A 16,793-nucleotide genomic window follows, 5' to 3' on the forward strand; every position below is an offset into this window, starting at 1 on the left:
TTTTTAAATCTCTTCTCCCATCATAAAATTAATTTCTGTCATATTTTTTGGTCAGGTAGAGTTGGGAAAGTCCCACACTCTCCTATTCTCCTATTACCTTAACATCCCAAGCTTCCTTTCCTTTTTTGGTCTTTACGAATATATTTATACGGACAGAATTAAGATAAAATTGATTTCCCCATTCTCTCACTTCCCTATCTTGTCTTCCTAGACCCCACAGAGTTAAAACTTGGGACTCCCCCGACCCTCCCAGAACACTTGTATATTGTTTGTTTGAGGTTTGTGCTGCAGTAACAGGCACAGTATTTAATTGCACATACAGATGTTTGCTGGGTATATGCACTGTACATTTTATTTAATCTGGTTTTTTGTTTGTTTGGGGGTTATTTGGAGGGAGGTTGGTTTTATTTTTAAATATTAAAAAAATCTGTCAAAAAAAGATGTTGGGAGATAAGATACAGAAGTCAACTGTATTTCTATCAGCAATAATAAAAATATGTACATATTTTAAAACACATTTTTAAGAATAATTTTAGATTTACAGGAAAGCCGCAAAGATAGAGTGTATGTATATGTGTTTGCGTGTATGTGTGTGTGTATATATATACATGTATGTATACATATATATTTTAAAGACACCATTTACAGTAATAACAAAACTATAAAGTACTTCAGAATGAATCCAACAAAAGATACACGAAACACGTGTACAGAAAATTACAATTTGACTGAGAGACATCAAGGAAGGATGTGTAAGCATCCAGGGGCAACTCACAGACCCCACGAGTGGGAGGTTCTCCTGAGCCTCATGAGCCCTGGGTGGTGGCAGCCATTTCTCCACCTGTTCAGAGGCCACATAGTCTTGCCTCTCCACTTCTCTTCATGGTCCTGGCTTGGCATAGTGCACCCTGGTACAGTTTTTCCTATTACTACCTGGCATTTCTTATGGAGGAGAACCCTTCCCACGCTCTTCTCAGGCATTTGACAGTCTTCATCCCATACCATGCACACATGGTAAGTGGGGCTGTCCCTTTTCAGCACCTTCGAGCCTCAGTGCTTTGCACTGCCTCATGTGGTCCTCAGTGCACCAGTATTGGCTTCTAACTTCACAGGAATAAGGAAGGCCTCCACAATGCCAAAGAAATCCTGACCCGCCTGGGAGTGGAGCCGTCCGATGATGACTGTGTCTCGGTCCAGCACGTTTGCACCATTGTCTCATTTCGCTCAGCCAACCTGGTGGCTGCCACGCTGGGCGCCATCTTGAACCGCCTGCGTGATAACAAGGGCACACCGAGGCTGCGGACCACAGTTGGTGTCGACGGATCTCTTTACAAGACGCACCCACAGTGAGTCTGCCCTTTGCTATCATTGGCACTCTGTACCCATTGTGGGTAGGGACCTTCTCCAGAGATCAGACTTTTGTACCCGGTAAACGTTTTTCAGCAGACAGGACAATGGTGGTCGGGGGCTGTGGCTCATGCCTGTAATCTTAGCACCTTGAGAGGCCGAGGCAGGAGGAAGGAGTTTGAGAACAGCCTGGACAACGTAGTAAGACCTCATCTCTACGAAAAATTGAAAATAAATAAATAGATAAATAACATGCTTAGTTCTGGGCATAAGGTCAGCGTTGCCCACTTGGGAAGTATCGCCCTTAGTCGATTCTTGCTGGTGTTGCTTCTGCACTCCGTCGTTACCTCGCCCTGTCAAAAGTCGAGATGGAGATTTCTGTAGCTGTTGGCCCCGCTGAGTGGAATGTGTCCGTCTCTCATCCACATTTCATCAGGAGGACCTTGGGTCATAGGTGTGGTACCCACATTCTTGTTTCAGAAGCTCCTGTTAAAACCCCTCAAACCCTCAGACTTTACTTTTTTAAATGGGCAGCTTGTCTGTGCTTGGCCTCTGAGAGCTGGAGCTGCAGGAGCTGTAAGTTGACCCTATTGGCAAGGAGGTACTTTGTTCCCCATGCAGCCTTCTGGTCTGTCAGTGGCCCCAGCCAGTCCTCATGCCATCTCACCTTAGTTTTCGAAGCCACGTTGTCCTGTGAGAACGTGGCTTGTACTTTTTTTAAAAGGCTAAAGGTAAATTCTAAGTCATTATTTAATAAGTTTTAATGATAGCCTGTGACATGATTTGTTTGCATAGGATCTCAGAATTGTTTCCCACTGTACATATAAATATAATGTGCATGTGAAGCACCCATGTCAGTACTGCACCTTCACGCCCAGTTCTGGTGATGGCTCAAAGAACGTCGACTTAAATTGAAATAGTTCTGGCCTGGCATGGCAGCTCACACTTGTAATCCCAGCACTTTGGGAGGCCGAGGCAGGTGGATTGCTTGAGCCCAGGAGTTTGAGACCAGCCTGGGCAATGTAGCTCTACAAAAAAATCATACAAATTATTAGCTGGGTGTGGTGGTGTGCCTATAATCCCAGTTACTTGGGAGGCTGAGGTGGGAGGATCACTTGAGCATGGGGGTGCAGAGGTTGCAGTGACCTGAGATTGTGCCTCTACACTCCAGCCTGGGGGACAGAGCGAACTCCTGTCTCAAAAAAAAGAGAGAGAAATAGTTTTGTGTTGCTGAGGGGATAGGGTTTGAGCCAAGGACATAATTGTATTTTTAAAACATTTTTAAAGTATTTGCAAAATTCTTGGTAATGAAACTTTTATTAGCCATTTCTTTCTTTTTTCTTTGTAATTTCTTTGCTAATTTTTTGGACAAGAAAGCCTAGGGATTTGCAGCATCACATTAGAATTTTTTTAGATTACAGTAAAATACATATAACATGAAATATATCATCTTAACCTTTTTTTTCTTGCCCTGTTGCCCAGGCTGGAGTGGAGTGGAGTGGTGTGCTCTCAGCTTACTGCAACCTTAGCCTCCCAGGTTCAAGCAATTCTCCTGCCTCAGCCTCCCTAGTAGCTGGGATTACAGGTGCATGCCACTGCACCGGGCTAATTTTTTGTACTTTTTTTTTTTTTAGTAGTGATGAGGTTTCACCATGCTGGCCAGGCTGGTCTTGAACTCCTGACCTCAAGTGATCTGCCTGCCTCGGCCTCCCAAAGTGCTGGCTTAGACATGAGCCACTGTGCCCAGCCCACCTTAACCATTTAGGGTACAGTTCAGTGGTATTAAGTACATTCATACTGTTGTGCAGTCATCCCTATGAGCCAGAACTCTTTTCATCACAGTTTAAAAAATAGCTTTGATTAATTGTTTCTCGTTTCAGAAGTAACATTTACTCAGTATAGAAACTTTAGCTAGTTCAAAAAGTTATGAAGAAAATAGAAATCATCCTTAATCCCACCCCTTGGAGTTGACTGCTGTTAATATTTTGGGGGAACTGTTTTGCCAGCCTTCCCTACAGACAGCAGACCACAAATTCTGAAGAAGTTCTGTCTCACTCCTGTCCCAAAGCTCTCTTCTAGCCACTAAGAAACATCCAGACTTTTATGTGGCGAGGGAAAGAGCCAAGTGAAAAAATGAGCGATTATTTATTGAACCCCTCCTCAGCACCAGTTACTAATCTGGGCATTTTAATGAGCTGTTAGTTCCCTCCACCTCACTGACACCCAGATACTGAGACCTTCATTTACTTCAGGGCCAGCTGTTCAAGGTTACCTGAGGTGGAGCGGGTGGAGCTTGCCCTTGTTTTCCCGTCTGACTTATTTTTTTTTTTTTGAGACAGAGTCTTGCTTTGTTGCCCAGGCTGAAGTGCAGTGGTGCGCTCTCGGCTCACTGCAACCTCTGCCTCCCGGGTTCAAGCGATTCTCTTGCCTCAGCCTCCCGAGTAGCTGGAATTACAGGCATCTGCCACCATGCCCAGTTAATTTTTGTATTTTTAGTGGAGATGGGGTTTCACCATGTTGGCCAGGGTGGTCTTGAACTCCTGACCTCAGGTGATCCACCTGCCTTGGCCTCCCAAAGTACTGGGATTACAGGCGTTAGCCACCTTGCACTTGGCCCCATTTGACTTTTGAACATCGTGCTTTTGACCACTGTGCTGTATTATCTTCCTGTCATGGTGGAGGGCAAAATCTTTTTAGACCTGGAATTTTTTGTATGTGATACTCATGTAATAATGAGAGTCTTCTCTTTTTATGTGTGATTACGAACGATTCCATTTTTCCTTTTTACCTCTCTGCATTTGCTAACTTTTCTACAGTGGATGTATATGATTTGTGTAATGAAAAAAGCAGGTGCAGAAAATGGAATTAGGCTGGGCACAGTGGCCCATGCCTGTAATCCCAGCACTTGGGAAGCTGAGGCGGGTGGATAGCTTGAACCCAGAAGTTTGAGACCAGCCTGGGCAACATGGCGAAACCCTGTCTCTACTAAAAATACAAAAAAGTTAGCCGGGCGTGGCCCCAGCTACTCGGGAGGCTAAGGTGGGAGGATCACCTGAACCTGGGAGGTTGAGGCAGCAGTGAGTGTAATTATGCCACTGCATTCCAGCCTGGGTGACAGAGCAAGACCCTGTCTCAAAAAAAAGGAAAAAAAAGAGTTAAAGAGTGGAGAAAGAAAGGGTGGCCAGAGGTCCCCAATAAATGCTCAGTCCAGCTGTTGTGGAATGTCCCCCCTGCCCCCACAAGGTATTCCCGGCGTTTCCACAAGACTCTGAGGCGCTTGGTGCCGGACTCCGATGTGCGCTTCCTCCTCTCGGAGAGTGGCAGCGGCAAGGGGGCTGCCATGGTGACGGCGGTGGCCTACCGCTTGGCCGAGCAGCACCGGCAGATAGAGGAGACCCTGGCTCATTTCCACCTCACCAAGGACATGCTGCTGGAGGTGAAGAAGAGGATGCGGGCCGAGATGGAGCTGGGGCTGAGGAAGCAGACGCACAACAATGCCGCGGTTAAGATGCTGCCCTCCTTCGTCCGGAGAACTCCCGACGGGACCGGTGAGGGCCTGCTGGGGGCTGACATGCCTGTCCTGCTCCTGCCAGGAACTGAGCCGCAGTGGGAGAGGTTGGATTCGCCAGTGGATGCCTTCACACTGGTGATGCATGATTTTGCCAGAGCTGGAAACTCCCTCACACCTCTGTTTTCCATTTTTATTAACTGATTTGTCGTGTGTGTGACTCAGGGCAGTTAATTTTCCTGGTCAGAGCTCCCAGGCAAGTGCTATCTCTAAAACCACAGCCCTGCTCAGAATAGTGCTCTTAGCTGGGCAAGGTGGCACATGCCTGTCATCCAGCTACTCAAGAGGCTGAGGTGGGAGGACTGCTTGAGCCCAGGAGTTCAAGACCAGTCTGGGCAACATAGCAAGACCCTGTCTCAAAAAAAATTAAATGAATAAAAAAGAAGTGTTCTTACAAGCTGGGCAAATCCCACAGCACTGATTAGGTTTTTCCAAAGCCAAGGTAAGCCAGCAGAAGGATAAACACTCAGTGTACCCTTCTTAAATCTTGATAGAGTATGCACGAGGCATTCAGGGCCTGGGGAGTTTCGCATTCAGGCAAATTGTAGAACAGAATCCAACCCTTTATGCTAACCTTGGTAGTTTTCACTGGAGCTGATCATTATGGGGAATCGGAAGAGCTTTTCAGGTGGGTCCTTGGAGTAATGAATGTTTGTGACAGGAATGTGTCCTATGTGTAAGTTATCTAATACCACATTATAAGCCACCCTCACACTTAGTGGATTGAAACAACCACCCTTTATTATTGTTCATGCATCTGTGGGTCAGTTGGGCAGTTCTGCTCATCAGCGCCAGGCTCGGCTGACCTCTGCCGGCCTCATTCCTGCATCTGCAGTCAGCTGTTGAGTCAGCTGGGAGGCAGATCTCAGACGCCCTTCCCCACATGTCCAGCAGTTGGCTGTTGGCTGGGGTGCAGGGGCCCCTGGCCCTGTGTCTCATCCTTCAGTGGGCCACCTGGCTGTTCCAGTGGTGGCAGCAAGGGCTGCAAGGGAGAGGGGAAAACTTCAAAGCCTCCTGGAAGTCCAGGCTGGGGATAGGCTCAGCTTTGCTTCTGCCACACTCTGTTGGCCTGAACAATCCTAGGGCTGGGCTAGATCCCAGGGGAGGAGAAATTGATTCCATCTTTCAGTGGGAGGAACTGCAGTCATGTTGCAAAGAAGGATTTTGCACATGCAGGGAAGGGAATGATGTGGCTGTTTTTGCAAATACCCCACACTCTGACATAAATTACTATTTTTTATAGGAGATTTTCATTGTTGCAGCCCTGGTGAAGTCTGTGTATTGTGACAGGTGGTTTACTCACATGCTGTCCTCCCAGAGTGGCTCCAAGTCTGTGGTGGTCAGAGATGTGGTGCCCACTCTTCCTCTGGGTCTGTGCTGTGTCCTAAAGGGAGGAGTTGCAGCTTCTACTCTATGTTTGCTATGGGATTCTCCCCTTGAAAGTCTGGAGTCTTGGGGTTACTGGCTGCCAAGAGGCACTTAGCTGTTTTTGACATTCTTTACGTTTTTGACTCAACAGAGAATGGTGACTTCTTGGCCCTGGATCTTGGAGGAACCAATTTCCGTGTGCTGCTGGTGAAAATCCGTAGTGGGAAAAAGAGAACGGTGGAAATGCACAACAAGATCTATGCCATTCCTATTGAAATCATGCAGGGCACCGGGGAAGAGGTGAGGTTACAAAACCATAGTGCATATGCACTGCACACACGGCCAGTGGCACCGGCAGTCACATGATGACCAAAATCCTCCATGGGATGCCCACATGGATTTGTGTCCTTGTGGCCCAGAAGCACCAGATGCTTTTTGCCATGCCTGGCTTGTGACACTCTGGTGGCTGAGAAGATTCTGGAAAAGGAGGCTCACTCTGCATGTGTGGGGGGTGTGTTTGCATACGTATGTGTGTATACACACTTTGGTCCATGTGCACTGATAAAATTAAAACCACAGACAGCATGGGTGATCCTTTCTTTTCTCCTGCAGCTGTTTGATCACATTGTCACCTGCATCTCTGACTTCCTGGACTACATGGGGATCAAAGGCCCCAGGATGCCTCTGGGCTTCACGTTCTCATTTCCTTGCAAACAGACAAGTCTGGACGCGGTGAGTCTCTGTCCTTAGGGCTCAGTGATCGGGCAGCACTGAGTCCCCTGTGACCCGGGTGGGCTGGCCCTTGAGGCCTTCTCTAGCCTCAGTGTCATTCCTAGATGACAGTCACAGTCACAGTGGGTTGAGCCAGGCTTTATTTCACAGCCTGCAGGGCATACTGAGACTCTTCTCTCTTCTTTTCTCTTTGAAAGCATCACCTTTTCTGGGAAACCTTCTGGTCCTCCAGGCAAAAAAAGAACCTCATCCTCTTCTGTGCCCCCTGTTCATTTGATTGTTGCCTTGCTTATAGCACTTCTTACGCAGTTAGTTCTTAGTGTCTTTTGTTTCTGCTAGTGGTATACTCCGTGAGCAAGGACCTGTATCCCCGCATGCTCTAGCACAGTGTCCAATCAGAGGAGATAATAAATGTTTGTTCAGTACATGGGATGAATCAGGGTCCAGGATCAGAGCTTGAGCACCTGCTGACTACTGAGTGGCTGGGCTCAGAGCTGAAGGTTACAGCTCCTGCCCTTTGGAAGGCCTGGGGGAGCCGAATCCCTAACACCAGCGGCTCCAGCTCCGTGCAGTCAGGGTTGGGGAGTGGATTCTGGGCAGAAGGAACCAATGGTGCAGAGTCATGGAGGCAAGACCCAGCCTGTCACGCTGGAAGAGCTATAGGTAGCTCTGGGTGTCACAGGTGGAGACGTGACCAGGCAGGAGTTCTGGAGGTGGGTCTTAGGCCAGGGTTTAAGGCTTAATGAGCAGCCCTAGGAGAGCTAGGTAGGGTCACCTACCTCTGTAAACCAGTTAATCCAGTTACGTCGCTGACTTGGGACTTTTTTCTTCTGAAACTCTTTTAGAGCTCAGGAGTTAGATCTGTTTGTTTGTTTTTAAAGCACTTCACTTATACCTTCACCTTGGATTCATCATAGTCAACACACCCAGGGTACTTTCTTCCCCAGGAAGTGTTTTAACTTCAACCCAGTGAAACCTAAAATATACTTTAGGTAGTCACAGTATTACTAAACTCTTAGGATCCTTCAGTTATAGTGTCAGTAGACTCTTCTGTACAGCTGGTTATGCCAGTGGCAGCACCAGGCTTGGAATCGGGTGATCTGGGCCCTTGTCCAGTATTGAGTGCCTTCTTTGCCGTCTGCTGAGTGAACTTAGACGTCGCTATTTACCTAATGTGCCTCATTTGCTCCATCTGTGAGGTGTGATTATTTCAGACCCCTGTGAGGATGGTGAGGAGGATCTATTCATATTTTATTGGTTTGTCCTCAGATGTTTGAACTCTGTCTCCCATGTTGTAAGCCCTCAGCAGTTGTTGACTCAGGAGGGAGGGTTGGAATTTTGTATTCTCCCCTTCCGGGTTAATTACACGGGACTCTCCTGGTGCTTTTATGTTGTAGGGAATCTTGATCACGTGGACAAAGGGTTTTAAGGCAACAGACTGCGTGGGCCACGATGTAGCCACCTTACTAAGGGATGCAATAAAAAGGAGAGAGGTAACTATTAAAAGAATGTTTTTTAAAATCTTTACTGTTTCAGGGGTTTCTAAAAAGTGTATTTGCCTGTTGTAAAGAATTCAGGCCAGGCGTGGTGGCTCACGCCTGTAATCCCAGAACTTTGGGAGGCCGAGGTGGGTGGATCATGAGGTCAGGAGTTCGAGACCAGCCTGGCCAATATGGTGAAACCCCGTCTCTCCTAAAGTTACACAAATTAGCCAAGTGTGGTGGTGCACACCTGTAGTCCCAGCTACTCGGGAGGTTGAGGCAGAAGAATCGCTTCAACCCAGGAGGAGGTTGCAGTGAGCTGAGATTGCGCCACTGCACTACAGCCTGGGCGACAGAGCAAGACTCCATCTCAAAAAATATATATATATATAAATAAATAAATAAATAAATAAGAGTTCAAACAATACAGAAGCATGTGACCTGACCAAGAAAAGCTCCCTATTTCCTGACTCCACTGCCCGCAATAAAATAAGGGCTCATAGGTTTGTGTTGTTAAAGGATTATTATTATTATTTTTTTTAGAAAGGTAAATCATGACTCTCATACAAATTGAAAAAGAGAGAAGCAGCCCCTGACAGGTGGGCACAGCCTGGCACTCTCAGTTAGGCCTTGGTTTTTTCCTGTGGAACACAAACAATTTCACAGAGTCCACAAACAATTGCAGAGCAGAAACATCAGACACAGCCACTCCGTCCGGAACCATCATGGATTTAGACAAGAATAAGACCAGTCTGTAACCATAGAATTGCCCCTGGTTCCTGACACTATCCAATCCAGAGCAAAGCCTCACTTCTTTAAACCTTCCCCCAAACCACAACACAGACACAGATCCAAATTAAATTTTTGTTTGTTTGTTTTTAGAATTTTAAAGCTTCCTTTTTTGAAACAGGGTCTTACTCTTATCACTCAGGCTGGATTGCAGTGGCGCAGTCTTGGCTCACTGCAACCTCTGCCTCCCAGGCTCAAGCAATCCTCCCGCTTCAGCCTCCCTAGTAGCTGGGATTACAGGTGGGCATCTACACCCGGCTAATTTTTGTATTTTTGGTAAAGATGGTGTTTTGCCATGCTGCCCAGGCTGGTCTCCAACTCCTGGGCTCAAGCAATCTGCTTGCCTTGGCCTCCCAAAGTGTTGGGGTTTTTAAATAGAGGTGGGGTCTTGCTATGTTACCCACACTGGTCTTGAACTCTTGGGCTCAAGTGATCCTCCTGCCTCACCCTCCCAAAGTGTTAGGATTCCAAGCATGGGCCACCACACCAAGCCACTTTCCGAGACGCTCCCTGGGGTGTGTTCTCCAGTGTTGCAATGAGTCAGTAAAGCCCAACTTTGTTAGATTATAGGTGTGTTTCTGGTGGTCTTTGGCTGGAGGACCTGGAAAAAATATAAAATGAAAAATTCCCAAGATTTAATTTAACTCACTAATTAATGAGGGAGTCAGTAAGAGACTGTTTTAAATTTTTTTCTTTTGACTTTTTTTCAAACCCCATTACACTGAGCAAAGTAAGAAATTTAAAAAACAAAACAAAACAAAACACTTCAAATGACAGTCTAAAGAGCAGACAGATACCTAAGGCACTAGGCTGTCAGGGAAGCTGAAATGAGCGTCTGAAAGAGGGCTGATTTGTTTGCTGTCTTTTGCAGTTAAATAGAAAAAAAAAGAAAGAGGGCTGAGTTGCATCTGGAAGGGTATGCTACACAACTTACAATATTTCATTGAAAATATAGCTGCAGGTTGGGCGCAGTGACTCACACCTGTAGCCAAGGCAGGAGGGACTTTGGGAGGCCAAGGCAGGAGGAACGCTTGAGCCAGGAGTTGGAGACCAGCCTGGGCAATGTAGCAAGACCCCGTCTCTACAAGAAACTAAAAAATAAAAAATTAGCCGTCATAGTGGTGCACAACCTGTGGTCCCACCTACTGAGGAGGCTGAGGTGGGAGGATTACTTGAGCTTAGGAGGTTGAGTCTGCAGTGAGCCATGGTTGGGGTAGTGCACTCTAGCCTGGGTGACAGAGCAAGACTCTGTCTCTTAAATAAGAAAGGATACCTGCTGATCTATTTTTGCCTGCTTCACAACTATGAGTGTTAATTCTTCTAGCTTGCTTTCCATGCATATACCAACACACACACACACACACACACACACTCTTAAAAAATAGGAATTATACCATATATACAGCATGACAACTTGCTTTTTTGATTTAATATGAAACAGGTATCCTTCCTCATCATTGCATTTAGACCAACCTCATTCTTTTTCCTGGCTGCGTAGGATTCCAGCATATGTCTGAATTGCCTTTTACATAGCCCATTTAACCTACACTTGGATTGTTACCTCTTTCTGACTATTGCATGTCATGCAGTAAATATCCTTGCATGTGTGCCTTTGTGCACCTGCATGGCTATTTCTCAAGGACAGATTCTGAGCAATGAGTTTGATATTTTCCATTTTGCCCTCTGAAAGGCCATAATCCTTTAAACTCCAAAGGGAAGAAGCTATTTGACCATTGCCCCTTGTCTCTCCTATTCTATGATTCCCTCTAATAGTATCATCTGTAAAATGGGTAGAATACTTTCCCTTCCTTAGATCTCATGTTTCAGATATATCCTTAATAGCAGGGGTTTAGTCTGTGAAGGAACATTCATTACCTTTTTGTAGGCTGGTAAGAAAACCATCTTAGATGATGACCAGTGGCTCTCTGACTGTAGTGCAACAGACAGAACCAGCAGCATTCAAGCCAGGCATAGTGATCCTATTCTTAAAGCTGTGTCCCTTTCTTTGCAAAGGAATTTGACTTGGACGTGGTGGCTGTGGTCAACGACACAGTGGGCACCATGATGACCTGTGCTTATGAGGAGCCCACCTGTGAGGTCGGACTCATTGTTGGTGAGTGTCCTGGAAGGTCTCTCTCCCTGCAGAAGGGAAGGCTGGGGTTTCCCTGTTTTGTGGGGCTTTGGCCCAGCAGCTCGGTCCTCTGTATGGGGTAGTCTTATCTGTCAGTATCATTTCTTGACCAGCTCCAGAGTTCAGGGCTGGAAGAAGGCTGCAGAGTCTCCGGTGGGGGGAGGTGGGAGTCCTTTCTTAAGACACCCATAATGCTACACATTGCTAATGATCAGACTGTCAAGAACTGAACTCTCCAGGAATGAGGCCCCAAAAGGCTCACGTGGCTTGAGTGGAGACAGGTACCTGGAGCGGGCCTGGCAAACATGGCAGCTCTATGGGCCCTGTATGGAGGGGCTCTGGGCAGGTATTGCAGGGGGATGGGGTGGGGAGGGAGTCTGGGGCTGGAAAGGAAGTAGAGAGCACCTCCCGTGCCGACCACACTTAGAGCATGGAAAGGGGCAGGATGGTCTTGGGCACCATTTTGCCTTTAGCAGCCACTGTGTGTGCATGGTCCCAGCCACTGAAGGGGGTTGCAGAGGGGTTGTCTCTGCAGCTTGTTGCCATGTAATCCAAACACATTAGGGGTCTGGGCCTCGAGCACATAATTCCTGAAGCATATTGATTTGGGCTATGAGGAAACCATTTGTCCTGCTGGTCCTGCTCCTCACATCAGGGGATGCTGGGAAAGACCCCAGGGAGTTTCTTAGCCAACATCTGTGGACTCTGCCTGGCGAGTGAGCAGTGGCACCCCAGCTACTGGATCAGTTGCTGAGCGTCTAGAGCTTGGGAAGAGGCCCCAGCAGGCTGCCTTCCAGGTGCCAGGAAGAACTCTTCATTCATTGTTAAGCCACTTTTCGCTTCTGTTGAAATTTTAAAAAAAACCTAGGGAGCAGCTCCTGGTGAAAGGTTGTTTGGGGCCTGGCTTTCTCCACCCAGCCCCTCCCTTTCTTTCTATGAATGGGCTTAGGTATGAAATGCAAAGCTAGAGTGACACAGCAGGTCTCCTCCTCCTGCAGGCCCCATCTTCCCTCCTGGGAGGTCAGGCCCGCCTGTTTCCTGGCACCAGGCTCCAGCTACATTTCATAGCTACTGTTTCTTTCCTCCATCAATTGATCTCTGCTCAGGACTCCCATAGGCAAGATGTATGGTTTCCATGTTTTGGCTTTCTTTGCCTCTCCCACTCCCATCATCTTCCGTTTCTGGAGCTCCTCTTCTCTCAGTTTTAACCTTGGGTGAAAAGGGGGCTGAGAAAACAAAGAACAAAAATCATCCAACTGTACAGTCTTTGAACTCTACTTAAGTTTCTTCAAAGGGGATGAAAACTACCAAAGCCCTTCTGATCTGGCCAGGGGGTGTGTCTTGTGTCCTCCCGATGAAAGTTCACCTACATCCCACCCTGGATGGGTGGATGGTGCTCCCGGGCACATCATTAGCATCATCCTGGGAGCTTGTTAGAGATGCAGGCTCTCAGGTCCCGGCCCTAGCCTCTTGAATCTGGATCTGCTTCTTAGGGTCCCCAGGTGATCCAGGTGCATATTAAAGTGTGTGTGTGAAGCACTCTTCCTGGGTTAGTTGATTGGTTTTTAAATGTCCAGTCTATTCAGTGAGGCAAGTTCAGTGACCACAAGCTTGGATATCATGGCAATTAAAATTGCTGTGAAAGTTGCAGGATGCTTGCCTTCAGTTTCTTAGCTCCTCATGGGCTGGAACAGCAAACAGTCTGTGGTCCTTCTATTTTGAGTGACTCTGCTCTAGGGAGTTCAGGAATGAAAGTCAGAGATTCCTGAGCCCCGGGCAAGCATATGCCAGGTTGCATGTGTGCGGTGTATGGGTCCACCCAGAGAAAGGTGCCTTTTTCACAGAAGAATCCTCTGATCTTCAGAGGTCTGATACAAAAATGATGAAAAACCATTGCTTTTGAAAGCCCCCGTTGAAATGCTGAAGACACTGTCCTGCCCTGAACTGTGGACTTCATACCAAGATATGTAGGGAAGCTTGTTGGGCGGGCATAGTCCACGACCAACCATCCTTGTCGAGAAAAGATAAGTGGGGCTGGGTGTGGTGCCCACGCCTGTAATCCCAGCACTTTTTGAGGCTGAGGCAAGAGGGTAGCTTGAGCCCAGGAATTTGAGATGAACCTAGGCAACATGGCGAAACCCCATCTCTACTAAAAATTAAAAAAAATTAGCCAGGCATGGTGGTGGTGCCTGTAGTCCCAGCCACTTGGAAGGCTGAGGTGGGAAAATCACTTGAGCCCTCGAGGTGGAGCCAAGATTGCACCACTGCACTCCAGCCTGGGTGACAGCCAGACCCTGTCTTGAAGAAAAGAAAAGAAAATAAGTGAATATCAATGGTATAATAGAAGATAATCCCCTAATATTTTATACACATACATATAGGCATGTATAGATTGTATATGCATGTGTGCGTGTTGTTGTGTGTGTATGTATATATTTCTTCTTCTGGTCCGAATGTTGCCTAAACCTCTACCATTGGCGCTCCATCTCTTTGCTATAAAGCCATCTTCTATTAAAATAAACATAACCCTGCCTGGACGGGTGAACACATAGGCTCTTGGTCGCAAGTCAGCTAAGCAGGTGCCCTCTGGGTGATGTGGCTCAGACTCTCCATTTACATTTCAAAATTTTCCTGGAAGTCATTGGGAAAGCAAAACTGTTACTCTGTTCATCACAAAAAACGTGCCCCCTGCCTGTGGAACCTCAGGCCCCAGACCCCAGGCCCAGTTGCAAGACCGCCAAATGCAAGGCCACCGCTCATCATTGCCCCCTCGTGTGTTCCAGGGACCGGCAGCAATGCCTGCTACATGGAGGAGATGAAGAACGTGGAGATGGTGGAGGGGGACCAGGGGCAGATGTGCATCAACATGGAGTGGGGGGCCTTTGGGGACAACGGGTGTCTGGATGATATCAGGACACACTACGACAGACTGGTGGACGAATATTCCCTAAATGCCGGGAAACAAAGGTAACCCCGCATGGCGGAGAGGACACCCACAGTCAGGGTGGGGGCAGCACTTGGCTGCATTCTGCCACTTGCAGTGGAAGCAGTTTCTAGGAGGAGAGATCTGAACAGAGGTTTCAAGACTGGACCCCCTGGCTCACTCCTGACCTTTGCCTTTTGGACAGCAGAGAACCAGGGAGGACAGACCCCCAACATGGTGCAAGATGGCCCAGGGTTGATGCCTGTCTAGGGGCCGCCTGTGACTGTTTTTTAGCCTGGAGGATTCTGGCCTTCCGGTCCCCTTGCTGTGTTCCTTTCCCATCAGAATAACAAGGGGGTGGGGTGAGGGTGGCTGGGTGGCAGGTAGGGGTGAAGCAGAGGCCCTGTCGCAATCGTCCTTTCCTCCGTGTGCCTCCTGCACCACCTAGTGGCCGTATGGAGCTTTGCAGCTCAGATCTCAGGGACCATGTCTGAAATGGCAGTGTCTGCCCTTTGTCTCAAGCCCCCAGGAATCAGGCCATCCTCTGCCACGGCCAGGATGAGTTGGTTCAAGTTGTCTCCTCAGGAGCAGAAAGAAGGGCTGGGGTAGCACCCAGCACGAGTCACTCCCTAGCCCCCTCAAGGTTTTTGCCTTTTCTAAATACCACCCATGTTGTTATTTACTTAGTGCTTTTCTTCAAATCAGCTTACAGTTTTTTTGTTTTTGTTTTTGTTTGAGACAGAGTTTTGCTCTTGTTGCCCAGGCTGGAGTGTAATGGCGTGATCTTGGCTCACCACAACCTCCACCTCCCGGGTTCAAGCAATTCTCCTGCCTCAGCCTCCCCAGTAGCTGGGATTACAGGCATACACAACCACGCCCAGCTAATTTTGTATTTTTAGTAGAGACACGGTTTCTCCATGTTGGTCAGGCTGGTCTCGAACTCCCGACCTCAGATGAACCGCCTGTCTAGGCCTCCTAAAGTGCTGGGATTACAGGTGTGAGCCGCTGCAACCAGCCCTTATAGTCTTTTTTTTTTTTTTTTTTTTTGAGACAGAGTCTCACCCTCTTGTCCAGGCTGGAGTGCAGTGGTGCGAGCTCAGCTCACTGCCACCTCCTGGGTTCAAGCGATTCTTCTGCTTCAGCCTCCCAGGTAGCTGGGATTACAGGCGCACGGCACCACGCCCAGCTAGTTTTTGTATTTTTAGTAGAGACCGGGTTTCACCGTGTTGGTCAGACTGGTCTCGAACTCCTGACCTCAGGTGATTCGCCCGCCTCAGCCTCCCAAAGTGCTGGGATTATAGGTGTGAGCCACTGTGCCCGGCCGCCCTTATAGTCTTTACTGACATTTAATGAAGGAGGAAAAAGAGGGAGAACCAATAGTACCATAAAGAGATGGTAACTATAAAATGAGTATAGTGAAGAACCGTGCTATTCAAGTCTAGCTAGGTGCTGTCGCCTACCAAATGCCCTGAACTAAAACCGCCTTTGGGCTGAGTGCAGTGTATCATCAAAGTAATCCCAGCACTTTGGGAGGCCAAGGTGGGCGGAATGCTTGAGCTCAAGAGGTTGAGACCACCCCGGGCCACATAGAGATGATACCCCGTCTCTACTAAAAATTAATAACAATAATAACAACAATAATAGTAAGACCCCCTTGGTTAAAAAGCGGGGGGATCAGCAAGTGTTGGAAGGGGTTAAGGACATGTCAGCAGCGAACTGGGGTGGTCTTTGTGGTGGAATAAGGAGGACTGGATGGACTTGGTAGTGGTGCCCACCTCTCTGGGATTCCATTCTGTTTCATGTTCTTCCGTGGAGCACATGAAATAGGAGGAATCCTGGAGTATTCGAATTCCAGGGGACTCTTCACAGCTTTGGGACACTGGGCTTGGGCATGTGCCATGGAAATGAATCAATCCTTTGTTATTTCTTGACATCCTTGAGCATGGAGAGGGCAGGAAATTCGAAGTCCCAAGAACAGGTTGACCTCCAGTATGTTGTGGCCACTGAATTCTCCCTCCTGTGTGACCTCATCACTGCTGTGGGCTTGACCAGTACTCTGGGTATTTGCAAGACCTTTAGATAAATCTGGGAACTTTCCTTTTTTTTTGCCTTCTTGTTCCTTTAAGACTTAGCCCAGTCGTTTGCTTATTCTGCAGATATTTTTGGGGCACTTTCCTGAGGGCCCAGTGCTATGCTGTGCTGTGCTGTGCCCTGGGGACTCAGAGCTGAAAAAGACACACATGCCCTGTCCTCTTGGGGCTGTCACTGCAGCAGTGGTGGTGAGAAGCAGTGAGCTCATGTGTGTTGTGAAGGAGGAGAATGGTGAGGTGTGTGGGAACCTGAAACAGGCAGGCAGAACCCAGGATAGAGGAGGAGGACAGGCTCTCGGGGAAGTGGCCTTGGGGCTGAGAGCTAGAAGGTAGCTGAGGAGGGAGACCATTCTAGCGGGTAGAC

General features: G+C 47.8%; 1 protein-coding gene across 1 annotated transcript in view; it reads left to right on the forward strand.

Annotated features, from left to right (window-relative positions):
* HK1 (hexokinase 1) overlaps positions 1–16,793 on the forward strand; it is an 84,579-nt gene that overhangs the window by 60,620 nt on the left and 7,166 nt on the right. Inside the window, exons 9-15 of the mRNA XM_030797603.1 lie at positions 1,113–1,346; positions 4,591–4,895; positions 6,435–6,583; positions 6,896–7,015; positions 8,413–8,508; positions 11,299–11,398; positions 14,200–14,383. Of these exons, the coding sequence (XP_030653463.1) occupies positions 1,113–1,346; positions 4,591–4,895; positions 6,435–6,583; positions 6,896–7,015; positions 8,413–8,508; positions 11,299–11,398; positions 14,200–14,383 (1,188 nt within the window). The remainder of the gene's footprint in view (positions 1–1,112; positions 1,347–4,590; positions 4,896–6,434; positions 6,584–6,895; positions 7,016–8,412; positions 8,509–11,298; positions 11,399–14,199; positions 14,384–16,793) is intronic.

Source organism: Nomascus leucogenys, chromosome 18 (assembly GCF_006542625.1).
Source record: "Nomascus leucogenys isolate Asia chromosome 18, Asia_NLE_v1, whole genome shotgun sequence".
In the NCBI taxonomy this organism is placed as follows: domain Eukaryota; kingdom Metazoa; phylum Chordata; class Mammalia; order Primates; family Hylobatidae; genus Nomascus; species Nomascus leucogenys.